The following is a 17,699-nucleotide window of genomic DNA, read 5'->3' as shown; positions in this document are numbered from 1 at the left end:
GCCACTTATATCCCTATTCTCCGAGAGTAAAGGGATAAATACCAACGCATCGGCCCGCATCCAGAGATGTCCGCATACAACTACGCCATCCGCCATAGGCCAGGCACAGAAAACTGCGCTGATGCTCTCAGTAGGCTGCCATTGCCCACCGCGGGGGTGGAAATGGCGCAGCCCGCAGATTTATGGAAGCATTTGAGAGTGAGCAATCACACATCACTGCCCGGCAAATCAAAACTTGGACAAGCCAGGACCCCTTATTATCTTTAGTCAAAAGCTGTGTGCTTCACGGGAGCTGGTCCAGTGTCCCAGTGGAAATGCAGGAAGAGATAAAGCCGTTCCAGCGGCGCAAAGGTGAAATGTCTATACAGGCAGACTGCCTTCTGTGGGGCAATCGAGTAGTGGTCCCCAAGAAGGGCAGAGACACCTTCATCAATGACCTCCACAGTACTCACCCAGGCATCATCATGATGAAAGAGATAGCCAGATCCCACCTGTGGTGGCCCGGTTTCAATGTGGACTTAGAGTCCTGCGTTCACCGATGTAATACGTGCTCGCAGTTAAGCAATGTGCCCAGGGAGACGCAGCTAAGTTTATGGTCTTGGCCCTCCAGACCGTGGTCTAGGGTACACGTCGATTATACAAGCCCATTCTTGAGTAAAATGTTTCTTGTGGTTGTAGACACGTACTCCAAGTGGATTGAATGTGAGATAATGTCGGCTAGCACGTCTGCTGCCACTACTGAAAGCCTGCGGGCCATGTTTGCCACACACGGCCTACCCGATGTCCTGGTGAGCGACAACGGGCCATGTTTTACCACTGCGGAGTTCAAAGAATTCATGACCCATAACGGGATCAAACATGTCACATCTGCCCTGTTTAAACCAGCGTCCAATTGTCAGGCAGAGAGCAGTGCAAACCATCAAGCAAGGCTTGGAGGATAACTGAAGGCTCACTGCAGACTCGCCTATCCCAAGTTCTGCTTAGCTACTGCACGAGACCCCACTCACTCACTGGGATCCCACCTGCTGAACTGCCCATGAAAAGAGCGCTTAAGACAAGGCTCTTGTTAGTTCACCCTGACCTCCATGAACAAGTAGAGAGCAGGCGGCTTCACAAAGTGCATACCATGATTGCGCAAATGTGTCACGCGAGATTGAAATCAATGATCCTGTATTTGTATTAAATTATGGACAAGGTCCCAAGTGGCTTCCCGGCACTGTCGTGGCCAAAGAGGGGAGCAGTGTGTTTCGGGTCAAACTTTCAAATGGACTCATTCACCGGAAACACTCAGATTCACGGACTATCCTGAGCAAACCCACCTTGGACCCTACCTTTTTTATCCCCCAACATACACACCAGTGGCAACCGGCACCATGGTTGACCACGAAGCAGAACCTGTCATCCACAGCAGCCCAGCAGGGCCCAACACACCAGGCAGCCCAGTAAGGCAGGCTGCACAGCAGCCCAGCGAGGGCCCAACAAATGATTCAACAACACCAGCTTTCACACCGAGACAATCAACCAGGGCAAGAAGGGCCCCAGATCGACTCACATTGTAAATAGTTACACTTTTGACTTTGGGGATAAGTGTTGTTATATATGTATACTTGTATTTACTCTCTACAGCCACCAGAGGGCTCATCCCCTGGAGTCCCAAGGGATCCCATAATCCCTTGGGAGCACAGGTATTTAAGGAGGCTTCACAGGTTGGAGTGGCACTCTGGAGACCTGCGATAAAAGACGAAGGTCACACTTTACTTGAGCTCACAGTGTCCAGTCTGACTACACAACAGGTAGGAAGAGGGTACTTGTCGGGGATGAAGGCCTTGTTGACCATTTTAGGTCGATGCTTAGGCGGATCTCCTCATTTTTACACCAAGCAATGACTAAGTTCGATATCCAGGGTGAGAAGTCACTGCTGTCAATGATTCAGAGATTCGAATCGCATTAATTCTGCAGATACTTGGTCGCGAACCGCGAATGGTAGACGGTGAAGTCGCTGCATAACCGGTTTGACAGAAGGGCAACGCAGGGACGATGGCAGAATTTTGTTGTCACTCCAAATCCTGTGAAGATTGAGGGAAACTGCTTGTCAAAGTCTACTGTGTACACAAGTGTGCCGGTTGGGTCATAAACTGTGAGCCCAAATTTGTCAAAAAGGTCAACACCCATGAATAATTCATCCCTTTGCGACATAAAAGGAAAAGTCCTCCAATATTATGTCCTTGTAGTATATCGGGACAGATATGACCCCAAATATATCAATTTTGGAGTTGGAGTACGCATGTAGAGAATGGAAGTTGCAGGCTGCAGTTGACGATGCGTGAAGTGGGTTTTGTACACGGCCTTGCTCAATATAGAGACTTTGGCTCCAAGGTCAATGAGGAGGCAGCAAGGCGTGTCATCAATGTTTACATCACAGTCCTTGCATTTGCCTGAACCGATGTGCGAAATGTCACTAACGATGTAAACCATACTGGGTTTATCACTATCTGGGTTGTCTACATGTCGAATATGTTGCGACGAGCGACAGACACTAGCAAAATGGTTCATTTACCACATGCAGAGCATTTTTTCCCACTTGCAGGACAGTTAGGATTCTTTGCTGAGTGTAATTTTTCCCCACAATTAAAGCAGTGGAAGTTAGGCCTGCGATCCGTACTGGGTGGCTTATTACTACCCCTGGGTCTCTGCTGTGATTTCCGTTTTGGACGAACCCCTTGCACATGTGCTGTAGCTGCTGTCTACTGCACGGGGAGCAGAGGATCTGATCGCTTTTGAATCAAAGTGCTGATTCGATTTGGATGGCCAAATTAGTTCCTTTGTCTAATGTCAATTTATCATCCTCCAATAGCGTTCCCGAATGCAGATGATCATTGTTTTCTTAATAATTTGATCCCTGATCATTTCCTCTAAGTGCTTCAAAGGTGCACATAGCGGCCAGTTCAGTTAATGAAATGATGTACTGTTTGGTTCACTGTTCCCTTGCCTCCTTTTATGAAATTGGTATCTCTCCATCACGGTACTTTTCTTTGGCCCAAAATAATTCTCTGGGGCGCTTACCATTTTGTCGTAGGACTCCGTGTCTTCGATTTGGCCAAAGATGCCGTTGGCCCTCAGTGCCGAGGCAGTGGTATTGTGCAGCGGCGAGCTGGTGTTACGTTGTTACCGTCTAACCCACTTGCCGTGATGTAGGTAGAAAAACTTTTTATCCATCTCGGCCAAGGAATTGGAGGGTCCCAGAGTGTGGAGAGGAAAGGTGGGGGGGGTGGTGGTAAGATTAATTTGAGTCATCCTCGTTGCCAAATTGTGTGCTGTACGTGTAAATAACTGACAAACTGAGCCAGGAGTAATGTAACTTTACTTAACTATGCTTTTATACAACCCAAAATGGAGTCCCAAACCGGCATAAATCAGCATGAGTGTACAGCAACTGTAAATAGCTCCCGCAGGGTCCTAATGCCAGTCCAGTGAGCTGTAACAAATAAATAGAGCAAGAGCACAACAGTCAGCACTTCTTAAAGGAACCCACACATCTTTCAGGTAAGTTTGCATTTAAGCTTTTTGACTGGATTTTCTATATTTTGTTGAAGTATTGGCTTGATGCAATACATGGTTAAAGTTTTTTAAGTGTGCAGTGAGTGCTTTTGCATGCTTGCAAGGCCTCGGATGGTAAAGGAAGGCCTCTGAGAAGACAGAAAATGCTGGAAATACTCAGCAAGTCGGGCAGCATCCATGGAGAGAGTTCACATCTCTGGTCAAGATCGTGCCTAGCCTGTTGAATATTTCCAGCATTTTGTGTTCTTATTTCAGATTTCCAGCATCTGTTTGCAGAGGGAAGAGGAGAAAGTAAAAGGAAGGATGCAACCCAGACAGGCCCCTTTCTAGCCAGGATATCTGGGATGGAATCATTTGCCTGTAGTACCATTGACCATAACCCTAAGTCCCAAATTTGGATTTCGAGAAGGCATTCCATAAGATGTCACATAAAAGGTTACTGCACAAGATAAAAGTTCACGGGGTTGGGGGTAATATATTAACATGGATGGAGGATTGGCTACCTAACAGAAAACAGAGAGTCGGGATAAATGGGTCATTTTACGGTTGGCAAACAGTGATTAGTGGGGTGCCGCAGGGATCAGTGCTGGGTCCTCAACTATTTACAATCTATTTTAATGACTTGGATGAAGTGACCAAGTGTAATGTAGCCAAGTTTGCCGAAGATACAAAGGTGGGCGGGAAAACAAATTGTGAAGACATAAATTTGGCAGATGGAGAATAATGTGGCAAAATGTGAGGTTATCCACTTTGGCAGAAATAATAGAAAAGCAAATTGCAATTTTTCTCCATTTAAATTATAAAGTGCTGCAGTACAGAGAGACCTGGTGGTCCTTGTGCATGAAACACAAAGTTAATATGCAGGTACAGCAAGTAATCAGGAAGGCAAATGGAATGTTGGCCTTTATTGCAAGAGGGATGGAGTCTAAAAGCAGAGAAGTCCTGTTTCAACTGTACAGGGTGTTGGGGAGGCCACACCTAGAGTACTGCGTGCAGTTTTGGTCTCCATATTTAAGGAAGGATATACTTGCATTGGAAGCTGTTCAGAGATGGTTCACTAGGTTGATTCCTGAGATGAGGAGATTGACTTATGAAAGGTTGAGTAGGTTGGGCTTATACTCATTGGAGTTCAGAAGAATGAGAGGTGATCTTATCGAAACATAGAAGATAATGAGGGGGCTCAAGAATGTGGATGCAGAGAGGATATTTCCACTCATAGGGAAACTAAAACTAGGGGACATAGTCTCAGAATAAGGGACCGATCATTTAAAACTGAGATGAGGAGGAATTTCTTCTCTGAGGGTTGTAAATCTGTGGAATTCTCTGTCCCAGAGAGCTTTGAAGGCTGGGTCATTGAATATATTTAAGGCAGAGGTAGACAGATTTTTGAGCAGTAAGGCAATAAAGGATTATGGGGAGCGGGCAGGGAAGTGGAGCTGAGTCCATGATCAGATCAGCCATGATCTTATTAAAAGGCGGAGCAGGCTCGAGAGGCCACGTGGCCTACTCCTGCTATTTCTTATTTCTTATGTTCCCCTTTCAACATAGGTGCCACACCTTACCATCCCCCTGTTACTAACCATCACAGCATCCTCTTGGCCACAATGCTGAAATAAAAGCCACCACATTAACAAACTTTCCAATCCAACTTTATACATCTGTCCATCCAATATGACATCAAGGAATCAACTCATCACCCTTATACGTTCCCTTAGTTGATTGTCTTGTGTATGCCTTTGCCTATCCGACTGATGTCATGCAATGCTACCCCAGTGGCTGCAGTATGGCTGCTGACTTTCAGTGAGGGACACTACAAATGGCCTTGCAGGTCGACCTTAAGGAGCTGGTGGATGGGAGTGTGAAATTGAGTGACAGTGTTTCTTCTGCTTTATGCTCCAGTCCCTTTTCCTGGTCAACCATTGGCTGGACAGGCTGCATTTCTTGGGTATATGAAATGAAGAAGGCACAAGGTTGGAGCTGTGATGAGGGGAGCGCTGGAAAACATGAGGTGCATGTGAGGAGGAGGATAATGTATGAGGATACCTGTATCTTGTTCCCTTTCTGCCCCGCCACTGGCCAAGGGCTCAGCATGCCCCTGCCAAGAATGGTTAGCACTATCTCCGCCAAGGCAAGGGGGAAGGTGTGCCTTGTGTTTGGTAGATTATTGCTGGGTGATTGATTGGGGGGGGCGGGGTCATACAATGAACAGTTTGTGAGGATAGTTCTGCAATTGGTAAGAGACGGCTTTTGAAGATGCATTCACTGATCTTGACCACTGAACTGAGGTCATGAAGCTTCTTTGGGCATTGGAGCTAGGTTCTGGGGGCTACACTGGCCTCGGTGATGTGATCCCATAATCTGTCTTTCTGGCAGGCCACATGACTCCTGTGGGTAAAGAACCTATATATATATAAACCTGTAAATACCTTGTGTAACCACCAGAGGGCTCATTCCCTGGAGTCCCAAGGGATTCCACAATCCCTTGGGAGCAACTATACTTAAGGAGGCCTCACAGGCTGGAGAGGCACTCTGGAGACCTGTAATAAAAGACTACGGTCACACTTTACTTTGAGCTCACAGTATCTGGTCAGACTCTTTATTCATAACAACAACTGGCGACAAGATACAAATGATGAACCCAACAATGTAGAGAACAGTGGGCACCCTGGAGAAATTTTTGGAGGGAGATGATTGGGAAACCTTCGTGGAGCGACTTGACCAATACTTCGTGGCCAACGAGCTGGAAGGAGAAGCGAACACTGCCAAACGAAGGGCGATTCTCCTCACCATTTGCGGGGCACCAACGTATGGCCTTACGAAAAATCTGCCTGCAGCTGCATGTCCGCAGATGTCTGAGTCCACCATCAAGGGTGATGAATGCTAGGCCATTAACACCTTGTTGGCGCTGCGGGGGTGATCATTGTTTCCATTCATGCCACTTCAAAGGATACGTTTGCAAGTGCTGTGGGACACCTCCAACGTATGTGCAGGCGAGCTGCAAACCTTGCTAATCCTGCAAACCACCATGTTGCAGAGGAGGACAAATCCACACCGGATCACGATGAACCAGAGCCTCAGACCGAGGAGGCAGAGGTATATGGGGTGCACACATTTACCACAAAGTTTCCCCCGATAATACTGAAGGCTGAATTAAATGGACTCCCGGTGTCAATGGAGCTGGACATGGGCGCGAGCCAGTCCATTATGAGCAAAAATACGTTCGATAAGTTGTGGTGCAGCAAGGCCCCAAGGCCAGTCCTGACTTCAATTTGCACTAAATTGAGAACTTACACAAAGGAACTGATTCCCGTAATCAGCAGTGCTACTGTAAAGGTCTCCTACGATGGAGCGGTGCACAAGCTACCACTCTGGGTGGTACCGGGCGATGGTCCCACGCTGCTCGGCACGAGCTGCCTGGGAAAGATATGCTGGAACTGGGATGACGTCCGAGCGCTCTCGTCTGTTGATGACACTTTTTGTGCCCAGGTCTTAAGCTTCCCTCGCTGTTCAAATCAGGCATCGGGATGTTCCAAGGAGCAAAAGTGCAGATCCACCTAATTCCGGGGGCGCGACCTATCCATCACAAGGCGAGAGCAGTACCGTACATGGAGAGAGGGTGGAGATAGAGCTGGGCCTGCTGCAACGAGAGGGCATCATTTCGCCGATCGAATTCAACGACTGGGCCAGTCCAATTGTTCCAGTCCTCCAGGGAGACGGCACTGTCAGAATCTATGGTAATTACAAAATAAGTATCAATCGTTTCTACCTACAGGACCAATACCCACTACCAAAGACAGACAATCTTTTTGCGATGCTGGCGGGAGGAAAAATGTTCATGAAGCTGGACTTGACCTCGGCCCACATGACGCAGGAGCTGGAGGAATCATCGAAGGGCCTCACCTGCATCAACACACACAAAGGTCTCTTCATTTACAACAGATGCCCGTTTGGGATTCGATCAGCCGCGGCGATATTCCAGAGAAACATGGAAAGCTTACTGAAGTCGGTCCCGCGCACCGTGGTCTTCCAGGACGATATCTTGGTTACAGGTCGGGACACCGTCAAGCATCTGCAGAACATGGAGGAGGTTCTTAGTCGGCTCAACCACGTGGGGCTCAGGTTAAAATGCTCGAAGTGCGTTTTTCTGGCGCCTGAAGTGGAGTTCCTGGGGAGAAGAATCGCGGCGTCAGGCCCACCGATTCGAAGACTGAGGCAATCGAGAATGCACCGAGGCCATAGACTGTGACGGAGCTGCGGTCGTTTCTAGGATTCCTGAACTACTTTGGTAATGTCTCAGCACACTGCTAGAAACACTGCATGTCTTACTGCGTAAAGGAGAGGTATGGGTATGGGGTAAAAGCCAAGAAAATGCCTTTGAAAACTGTTATGCTCAAACAAATTGCTTGTGTTGTATGATCCATGTAAGTGTTTGGTACTAGCATGTGATACGTCGTCATATGGTGTCGGGTGTGTATTGCAACAAGCTAATGAATCTGGAAAATTGCAATCTGTTAACGCATCCAGAAGTCTATCTAAGGCCGAGAGGACCTACAGCATGATTGAGAAAGAAGCGTTAGCGTGTGTTTATGGGGTACAGAAAATGCATCAATATCTGTTTGGGCTCAAATTTGAATTGGAAACTGACAAGCCACTGATAGCCCTCTTTTCTGAAAGTAAGGGGATAAATACGAATGCATCGGCCCACATTCAGAGATGGGCGCTCATGTTGTCCGCATACAACTACGCCATCCGCCACAGGCCAGGCACAGAAAACTGTGCCGATGCTCTCAGTAGGCTGCCATCGCCCACCACGGGGGTGGAAATGGCACAGTCCGCAGATTTAGTCATGGTAATGGAAGTATTCGAGAGTGTGCAATCACCCTTTACCGCCCGACAGATTAGAACCTGGATGAGCCAGGACCCCTTACTGTCCTTAGTAAAAGATTGTGTGCTTCACGGGAGCTGGTCCAGTGTCCCATTAGAAATGTAGGAAGAGATAAAGTCGTACCAATGGCGCAAAGGTGAAATGTCTATACAGGCAGACTAGACTGCCTTCTGTGCGGTAATCGGGTAGTACCCAAAAAGGGCAGGGACACTTTCATCAGTGATCTCTACAGTACTCACCCAAGCATTGTAATGATGAAAGCGATAGCCAGATCCCACGTGTGATGGCCCGGTATTGATGTGGACTTAGAGTCCTGCGTGCACAAATGTAATACATGCTCACAGCTAAGCAATGCACCCAGAGAGGCGCCACTACGTTTATGGTCTGGGCCCTTCAAACCATGGTCCAGGGTCCATGTCAACTATACAGGCCCGTTCTTGGGTAAAATGTTCCTAGTGGTTTAGATGCGTACTCCAAATGGATTGAATGCAAGCACGTCTGCTGCCACCACTGAAAGCCTGCAGGCCATGTTTGCCACGCACGGCCTGCCTGATGTCCTTGTGAGCAACAATGGGCCGTGTTTCACCAGTGCCGAGTTCAGAGTTCATGACCCGCAATGGTATCAAACATGTTACAAATGCCCTGTTCAAACCAGCATCCAATGGTCAGGCAGAGAGAGCAGTGCAAACTATCAAGCAGAGCTTGAAGAGGGTAACTGAAGGCTCACTGCAGACTCGCCTATCCCGAGTCCTGCTTAATTACCGCACGAGACCCCACTCGCTCACTGCGGTTCACCCCACTGAACCACTCATGAAAAGGGCACTTAAGACAAGGCTCTCGTTAGTCCACCTGATCTACACAAACGGGTAGAAAGCAGGCAGCTTCAACAAAGTGCATATCATAATAGCGCAAATGTGTCACCGAAATTGAAATTAATGATCCTGCATTTGTGTTGAACTATGGACAAGGTCCCAAGTGGCTTCCTGGCACTGTTGTGGCCAAAGAGGGTGTAGGGTGTTTCGGGTCAAACTTTCAAAGGGACTCATCTAGAGGAAACACTTGGACCAAACCAAACTCGGATTCACGGACTATCCCGAGCAACTCACATTGGACCCGACCTTCTTTGACCCCCCAACACACACACACCAGTGGCAACCGACACTGCGGTTGACCACGAAGCAGAATCCATCACCCGCAGCAGCCCAGCAGGACTCGCCACACCAGGCAGGCCAGCTGCACAGCAGCCAAACGAGGGCCCAACAACCGACTCACCAAAACCAGCATTTGCACCGAGACGATCAACCAGGGAAAGAAAGGCCCCAGATCGACTCACCTTGTAAATAGTGACTTCGGGGGAGGGAGTGTTGTTATATGTGTAAACCTGTAACTACCTTGTGTAACCACCAGAGGGCTCATCCCCTGGAATCCCAAGGGATCCCACAATTCCTTGGGAGCACCTGTACTTGAGGCCTCACAGGCTAGAGAGGCACCCTGGAGACCAATAATAAAAGACTAAAGTCACGCTTTACTTTGAGCTCACAGTATCTGGTCAGACTCTTTACTCATACAAAACACTCTCTTGCAGTGTTGACCTCCTGCACAAAGCTGGAGTGCTGCATGTGAGACAGTGGTTGCCCCTTTCCAGGCTTGCTGAGCCATATGTGTTGGTGTTGAAGCACTGTTCCCATTTTTTTAGGTGCAGAAGGCAATTAAGCTTTAAGAGCAGAAGACTCCCATTTGGGAATTCTTTTTAATGTTATTATTTCAGAAGGCACTTGAGCTGTAAGAGCTTAAACCTGCCTGTTTTTAAATAATTGTTTTCATTTAGAAGGCAGTTCCTCCTTAAGGGACCGCACTGCTTTTTAAAATGACAGCCTAGCCTTGAAAGAAGGCTGTTCTTACTACAATGATGCTACAGCCACGCTACGTTGGGCCTCGTGCCAGGACTAATGTCATAAAATAGGCCTTGCACGGTAAGTTTGGCACTGGGCTAATGTTAATTAGTAACCAGCGCCAATTTACAGGTACTGCCAGCGCCATCAATCTTGGCAGCCATTAACTTTGGCCCGCAGTGGCACCAGCAGGTTTCTAGCGAAGTTGAACTTCTAGGCCAAGGTGTACATAGAATTACATAGAATGTAAAGCACAGAAACAGGCTATTCGGCCCACCTAGTCCATGCTGTGTTTATGCTCCACACATAGCCTCCTACCATCCCTTTTCAACTAACCCCATTAACATATCCTTCCATTCCTCTTTCTCCATTTGTTTATCTAGCTTCCTCTTAAATGCATCTATGCTAGCAGCCTGAACTACTCCTTGTGGTGGTGAATTCCACATTCTAACCTTTCTCTGGGTAAATAAGTTTCTCCTCAATTCCCTATTGTATTTATTAGTGACTACCTTATATTTATAAACTCTAGTTTTGTATTCCCCATGAGTGCAAACATCTTCTCTACACCTACCCTATCAAACACTTTCATATCTTACGGACCTCTATCAGGTCACCCCTCAGACTTTTCTTTTATAGGGAAAAGAGTCCCAGCCTGTTCAATTTTACTGCAATGACGCTATGGCCACGCTACATTGGGCCTTCTGCCAGGACTAATGCCATAAAATCAGCCTTGCAAGGTAAGTTTAGCACTGGGCTAATGTTAATTAGCAACCAACGCCAATTTACTGGTCCTCAGTTCTGGTGGTATCCTTGTAAATCTTTTTTGCACCTTCTTCAGTGCCTCTATATCCTTTTTATAATATGAAGACCATTAATTAACAGTACTCCAAGTGTGGTCTAACCAAAGTTCTATATAAGTTTAACGTGACTTCTCTGTTTTTCAATTCTATCTCTCTAGAAATGAACCACTATACTTGATTTGCTTTTTTATGGCCTTATTAACCTACATTGCTACTTTTAGTGGTTTGTGTATCTGTACCTTAGATTACTTTGCTCCTCTACCCCATTTAGACTCTTATTATCCAAGCAATATGTGACCTCCTTATTTTTCCTACCAAAATACACTACCTCATACTTATCTATATTGAAATTAATTTGCCAATTACAATCCCATTGCATAAGTTTATTAATGTCTTTTAGTTTGTTGCAGTCTTCCTCAGTATTAACTATACCCCCCAATTTGGTGTCATTCACAAATTTGGAAATTGTACTTCCGATTCCCGAGTCCAAATCGTTTATGTAAATGGTGAACTACAGTGGTCCCAGCACTGATCCTTGTAGAACACCACTTCCCACCTTTTGCTAGTCTGAGTAACTACCCTGAACCTCTATTCTGTTTTCTGTTTTGTAGCCAGCTTGCTCTCCATTCTGGTACTTGTCCCCTGACTCCACATGCTCTGAACTTAGTCATAAATCTACTGTGCGGTACCTTATCGAAGGCCTTTTTAAAATCTAAATATATTATATCTACTACATTACCCTTGTCTACTCTTTCTGTTACTTCTTCAAAGAATTCAATAAGGTTCGTCAAACATGACCTTCCCTTTTGAAATCACTTGATAGAACACGAACAATGGATGTTCTTCCAGAGCTAGTTAGTTTTGCCAGTGAAATTCAATTAGTGAAAACAAATTAGTTGAGCTTACACTTTTAATTGTTTACTGGGATATTGTAGTGAAATAGTAGCCAAGTTGTTGATAGACTAGCAACACATAACTGGCACTTTGATTCTGTGGTTTAAAGTTTTCGTCCAACAAGAGTTTTTAAATTTGCATTATTTGAATTGTTCGATTATGGAAATAATAGTGTTTTGATTTGAACCTTACTTTGAAATTTCTAATTGAAAAAATAGACTTTTTGAGGTAATTTTGATTTAGTCTGGCAAACTCATATCCAAACATTACCATCCCCGCCCCCAATTCACCGAGAAAAAATCTGCCTATGCGACTGAATATGTAGCTGCAGTTTGAATTCGAGCGGAAACTGGAGTGAAGTGGAGTGAGACTCCTTGGAGGAGTGGGTCTTGCTCGGCTTCACATTGGAGTTGTTTGGATCGTCACACCCAATTTACATGTAACGGGCTGGATTTTCCGGTCCTTTGTGCTCCGGGGCGGGGGAAGGCGCAGTCTCCTGCGTCCGGTTATGAACTTTGGGTCGGGTTTTGTGGCAGCACTAGAGCTGCGCCGGGTGTGCAACACTTCTCGTTGCAACACCGTCCAAGTTTTGACTTGAACCCGACCCATATGCCTGGAAACTCTTTTGAAACTCTTTTTGGAGTTTATCTGTAAAACATAAATTATTAAAGCGTGCCACCCAACCTGGATGACACACCAGACATTTACAAGGCCCTTTTTTTATCACAACTCGCAATGACCACCTGGCAAATCAGAGCAGTCCAATCATGCTGGCGGCGGTGTGTAAAGGTAAGTCCCAGTGTTTGTTCTTTTAATTTTTTTTGCGATTTGCGTTATGGTGACATGGGCAATGTTTTGGGAATGTTTCCATGTTTTTTTAAGGTTACCCCCGGGCCCCTCTCAGAGTGCACACGACCCAGCACTTTAGTTCGCAAGTTTCCCATTCTTGTGCCTTGAAAGCTGTACAATACCTCCCTTCGCACTGTGCACCCTGGTGCAGGGTCCAGATGGCGAAGATTCCTTACTGAAGTACAACCTTTTCCCGGCCAGTAACTTTCCCGCCCCCGCCTCTGCTTTCGCCCTGAAAACAGAAATGTCTAAAAGTCCAATCCAACAAGTTTATTGTTGATGCAAACTTGAAAGTGCTTTGTACTAATATTGAAGTTGTAGTGTAAATGCAGCCGAAGTCACTGGTTTCCTTGCACAGTAACTCAACTGTTAAACAGAATTTGACAGATTTAAATGCAGTATAATTTAAGAACAATTATGTTATACTATCTATAGTAGAGAAAAGTTGTGTGATTTGAATATCTTTTATCTTTTGTTATTTGACTAGATATCGGTGTCCTGCTCACTCTCTCACTTACTCACAAGGTAATACTCTGTTATGAGAACATCATTAATTGTTATGATCCTTGCAGAAGGTGACAATAGAATATGGGTTGGTGGTAAATTATTCTTAATTGTAGTTAAAATGTATTTAAGCAGTCACGTAGAAAACTACAGGGCAGCTAAAACACTGGCAGTTAGTTGCCTGGGGGACCACTAATGAGTTCAAGAGTATAAAGTTGTGTAAGTGGCTGTGTGTTGTGAATGACTGGATCCATATTTACCAAAGTAAATATTACAAGTATTTTTGTGTAATTATTGGCCCTTATTTTCCACTGCTGGATTTTTGGCGCCCGCACATGTTAACGTACGTTTTTTTTTGTGTACGTTTGCACCAGAAAAACAAATCGGGACTTTCACCAAAGAAATATGTGAACTTGGCGCAGCGCGCTCCGAAGTTATTCCGGTGGTGGGCGGGGCGGAGCGTTTAAAAACTCTCTGGGCATACGCGAAAAGCTGAAGTTGCCACGGCAGCCAGAGACGCGGAAGACAGCTTCCCCACCACTGCAGAAAGGCCCACAAAGGACCTCCTCCCCCACCCACCCCAGCTGGACCCGCTGCCACCGCTCTTCCCCCCCGCCGGATCCGCTGCAATCACGGACCAAATGGCCTTCCGGCTCCCGAACTTCAACTTGCAGGGAGAGCTTTGGGGGTGGGGGTGGGAAAAGGGCATTCAGGCCGGAATTACAGCGGGTCCAGCTGGTGGGGAGTAGTCCTTTCGGCCCGGAAATCTTCTTCCCTTGCTCCAAAAAGACTTCCCTGTCTCAAAAAAATATATTTTATTGCGTATTCTTATTGCCTCGCTCCTGTCCTTTTGTGCGCCGTGCTGATTCCTTAAGTTAACGTATGGTTTTTTTGTGGGACTTTTGGGCAGTGTGCGCCGCGCTGAAAAAAAATCGTGGATGGCCAAAATCGATGAAGTCCACAAAAACGGCGGCAGATCCCGTTTTGACTCGAGTCTGCGCCAAAAATGTTTAAACTGCCGCACATCGTCAATGCCGGCGAAAGTTGGAAAGTGAGTATTTCACGCCAAAAAATGGTGCACAATCATGGTGAAAATAGGGGTCATTATGTTTTAACTGCAAGAAGAGTTTGATGCTTTAACTTCAATACAGGTTGGTAAATGCAGGTCTTGTTGCCTCAATCCCATGGTTTTCTGCGGTCATGGAACATGAAACTGACCTATAGGTCAAAAAAGTATAAGTCACAATCCCAGATTATAAAACCCGTGTAAAATTGGATTTAGGCATCAAATTTTACAATTCTTGAAAGATTTGAAGATACAGCAGTACAAGCAATTTTTTTGTGAATTAATGTCAGTGCTTTATGCTGCTGAAATTTAGGAATCTTATTTTTATTTAAATCGGAAGAAAACTCCATTTATGTTTAAGCACTAACACCTGGTTTTATGATATCAAATTCAAGTGCCTACCTATGTTATAACTTGAAATGTCCCCATGTATTTAGCAGAGTGATAATTGGTATTTAAAACTGGCTAATCTCTCCAAAGTAGTTGATAGTTTATGTAAGTGGGAAACATCAACTTTGTTGTAACTTTGGTCAGCTGTGTAGATAATCAATTAGTGTTAGTATTTTCACTGTAGCAACATTATATGCATTCATGTCAAATTGATTAAAACCAAGAGCTTTCCATTTTTATACGGTATGGTGATTGGAAACTGAATGCATTTCAGTATTGGTATTTATGTCTTCCAGCTCCAGGTCATGTTACATCCAGAACAACAGACTATGCTTTTGAGGTACAGATATTTCACTTAATGGCTCATGGTTTTTCACAACTCAATCGTAACAATAATGTAGAAAAAAAATTATAAAAATAAGTCACCCATTTTTTCCAAGGCTGAAAATCTCTATGGATTTTGGTTCTATTTCAGATGGCTTGTTCAAACATCCGATATGGAGAAGGGGTGACAAATGAAGTTGGTATGGTAAGGGATTGATCTCTGAATTATTTAATATTTTACACAAATAGCAGAACACATCCCTAGAGCAATTCTAGTGATTCAGTGCATTAAAGCACCAATTGTAAGAGGCATGTTTATGCTTTTGATTCTTTGTCGAATGAATCACCAATTTCAGCAGCGCTATCGAAGGTAGGTATCAAACAGAGTGACTGGTGTTTTATCATAGGAGGAGGAAAATAAAGTCAGAGAATCGCCCCAATCCACTTTAGGCACCTTCGTATCTGTCAACAAAGAGGTAAGACGCAGATCGTTTGGAATGGGATGCAGGCAGGGCAATGAAAGAATAGGGGGGATTTTAACAAGCAAGAACAGATGGGTTGGAATCGAGTGGGTCCTCAAAATCGGAGAAAGATGAGGCGTGACTGCAACCCGCCTCCAACGCACTGACTGAGGTTTAACTGAGGGGCGTTTGGATGCCAGTGAGAAACCTACTCGCCGAAGTCGGGAATTTAATGATTGCAGGTGGGTGGGAGATGTTAACGAGGCCTTTGGAAATTCATTTTAACTTTGCTCTAAATTTAATGTCTTCAGCACGGGTTTCCCGGGGATCGGGAGATTGACCAGTGAAATGGAGGCAAGATTGAGCTGCAGTACAGGTATTTAAACTTGTCATTGCTTCATTTGAATAGAAGCTCACTTAGAGTCGCTGATTTTTTCAACCTTGGAGGCTTTCATACAGACAACATCAGGAGACGCGATGGATAGGTTTGACAACACATCAGAAGAGTAAGACCACCACCGTTCATGGCAGCGACAGCGTACTGTGGTGGGATCAGCACATGCACAGGAGAGAGCTGCACAGGACAGGGACTGAGGTCGCAGGAGGCAATACCCACGTCACAGGGTTTTCAGACAGAGGCTTAGCTTTCTTGACCTCTCTGAAGAGCTGTGCTTGCGCAGGCAGTGGTTCTCACTACAGGTGGTGACAGACATCTGCAGCCTCCCAGAAGAAGACCTGCTCCCTACTGGACCTGGTAGTTGCACATTGCCACTGGCTGTGAAAGTGACCACCGCTCTCTCTTTTATTTGCCTCCGGAATCCTTCCATGGTGCCTCCAGAGACATATCCAAGAACTCCTAGTTGGCTGCACATAAATGCATAAGGCAGGACACTGATGGATTGTTTACCAGGGCCAGCAATTAGACAAATTTCCCCTGTGATGAAATAGGCAGAATAAGCGGACACTTGGATTTGCTTCTCTGGCTGGATTCTCTCAGGTTCAGGGTGCCACCGACTGCATACACTTGGCAATCCAGGAGGTTTTCTAACCCGCAACGGATATCCGTCCATTAATGCGCAGCTGATGTGCAACCACAAGAAAAGGTTCACGCAGGTATGAGCCAGATTCCCTGAAAGCTGTTATGATGTATTTGTACTGCGGCAGTCCTACATTCCAGAACTTTTCATTCCAGGAAGCAGACTTAAGGGCTGGCTGGTAGGAGACAAGGATACCCCCTTCAAACTTGGCTCATGACACCTTTTTTTTTTATACAAAAGCTAAATACTATGGATGTTGGAATCTAAAATAAAAACAGAGAATGCTGAAAATCTCAGTGGGTCTGGCAGCATCCGTGGAGAGAGAAACAGAGTTAACATTGCGGGTCAACGACCCTGCGTCAGAACTGGAGAGTGTTCGAAAAGAGCACGTTCTTAAACACTGAAATGAATGACCGCTTTGCTCAGTCTGTAAGTGTGACCCTGAGCTTCCAATCACCTGTCACTTTAATTCTCCACTCCACTCCCACTCTGATATCTCCATCCTCGGACTCTTGCACTGTTCCAATGAACCTCAATGCAAGCTCGAGGAACAGCACCTCATCTTTCGTTTAGGCACTTTACAGCCTTCTGGACTCAACATCTAGTTCAACAATTTCAGAGCATAACCTCTGGCCATCTTTGGCTCCCTGCCACCCCCACCCCCCTGCTGAATCTTATGTTTTTTTTCTTCTCTTATTTTTCTCTCTGTCTAATGGCAGCTGGTCATTACTCCGCCATTCACACCCAATCCAGATTTACCTTTTTCTGTCTTCTATCATTACCATTTCAATTTGGCCGATCATCCCTTTTGTCTCTCCAATCTTTCCTGCCCTTTTAAGTGCTTAATAATGTGCTCTTTTCGAACATTCGGCAGTGCTGATGAAGGGTCGGCGACCCGAAACGTTAACTTTGTTTTTTTCACCTTTTTTTAATGCTCATTTCTGGCATCACTGGCAAGACCAGCATTTATTGCCCATCCCTAATTGCTGTTAAAAAGGTGCTGGTGAGCCGCCGCCTTGAACCACTGCAGTCCTTGGGG

At 45.6% G+C, this 17,699-nt stretch overlaps 1 protein-coding gene across 3 annotated transcripts in view; it reads left to right on the top strand.

Annotated features, from left to right (window-relative positions):
* adhfe1 (alcohol dehydrogenase iron containing 1) overlaps positions 1-17,699 on the top strand; it is a 136,016-nt gene that overhangs the window by 5,963 nt on the left and 112,354 nt on the right. For 2 of the 3 annotated variants that reach the window (XM_070891556.1, XM_070891547.1), the window contains exons 2-4: positions 13,366-13,403; positions 15,135-15,178; positions 15,314-15,367. In XM_070891556.1, the coding sequence (XP_070747657.1) occupies positions 13,366-13,403; positions 15,135-15,178; positions 15,314-15,367 (136 nt within the window). Of the gene's footprint in view, positions 1-13,365; positions 13,404-13,892; positions 14,434-15,134; positions 15,179-15,313; positions 15,368-17,699 lie in introns of those variants that run through there. The other variant, XM_070891564.1, reaches the window with a different exon arrangement.

Source organism: Pristiophorus japonicus, chromosome 1, assembly GCF_044704955.1.
Source record: "Pristiophorus japonicus isolate sPriJap1 chromosome 1, sPriJap1.hap1, whole genome shotgun sequence".
NCBI lineage: Eukaryota > Metazoa > Chordata > Chondrichthyes > Pristiophoridae > Pristiophorus > Pristiophorus japonicus.
Note: the sequence above shows the minus strand (reverse complement) of the source record. Positions and strands in the feature narration are given on the sequence as shown.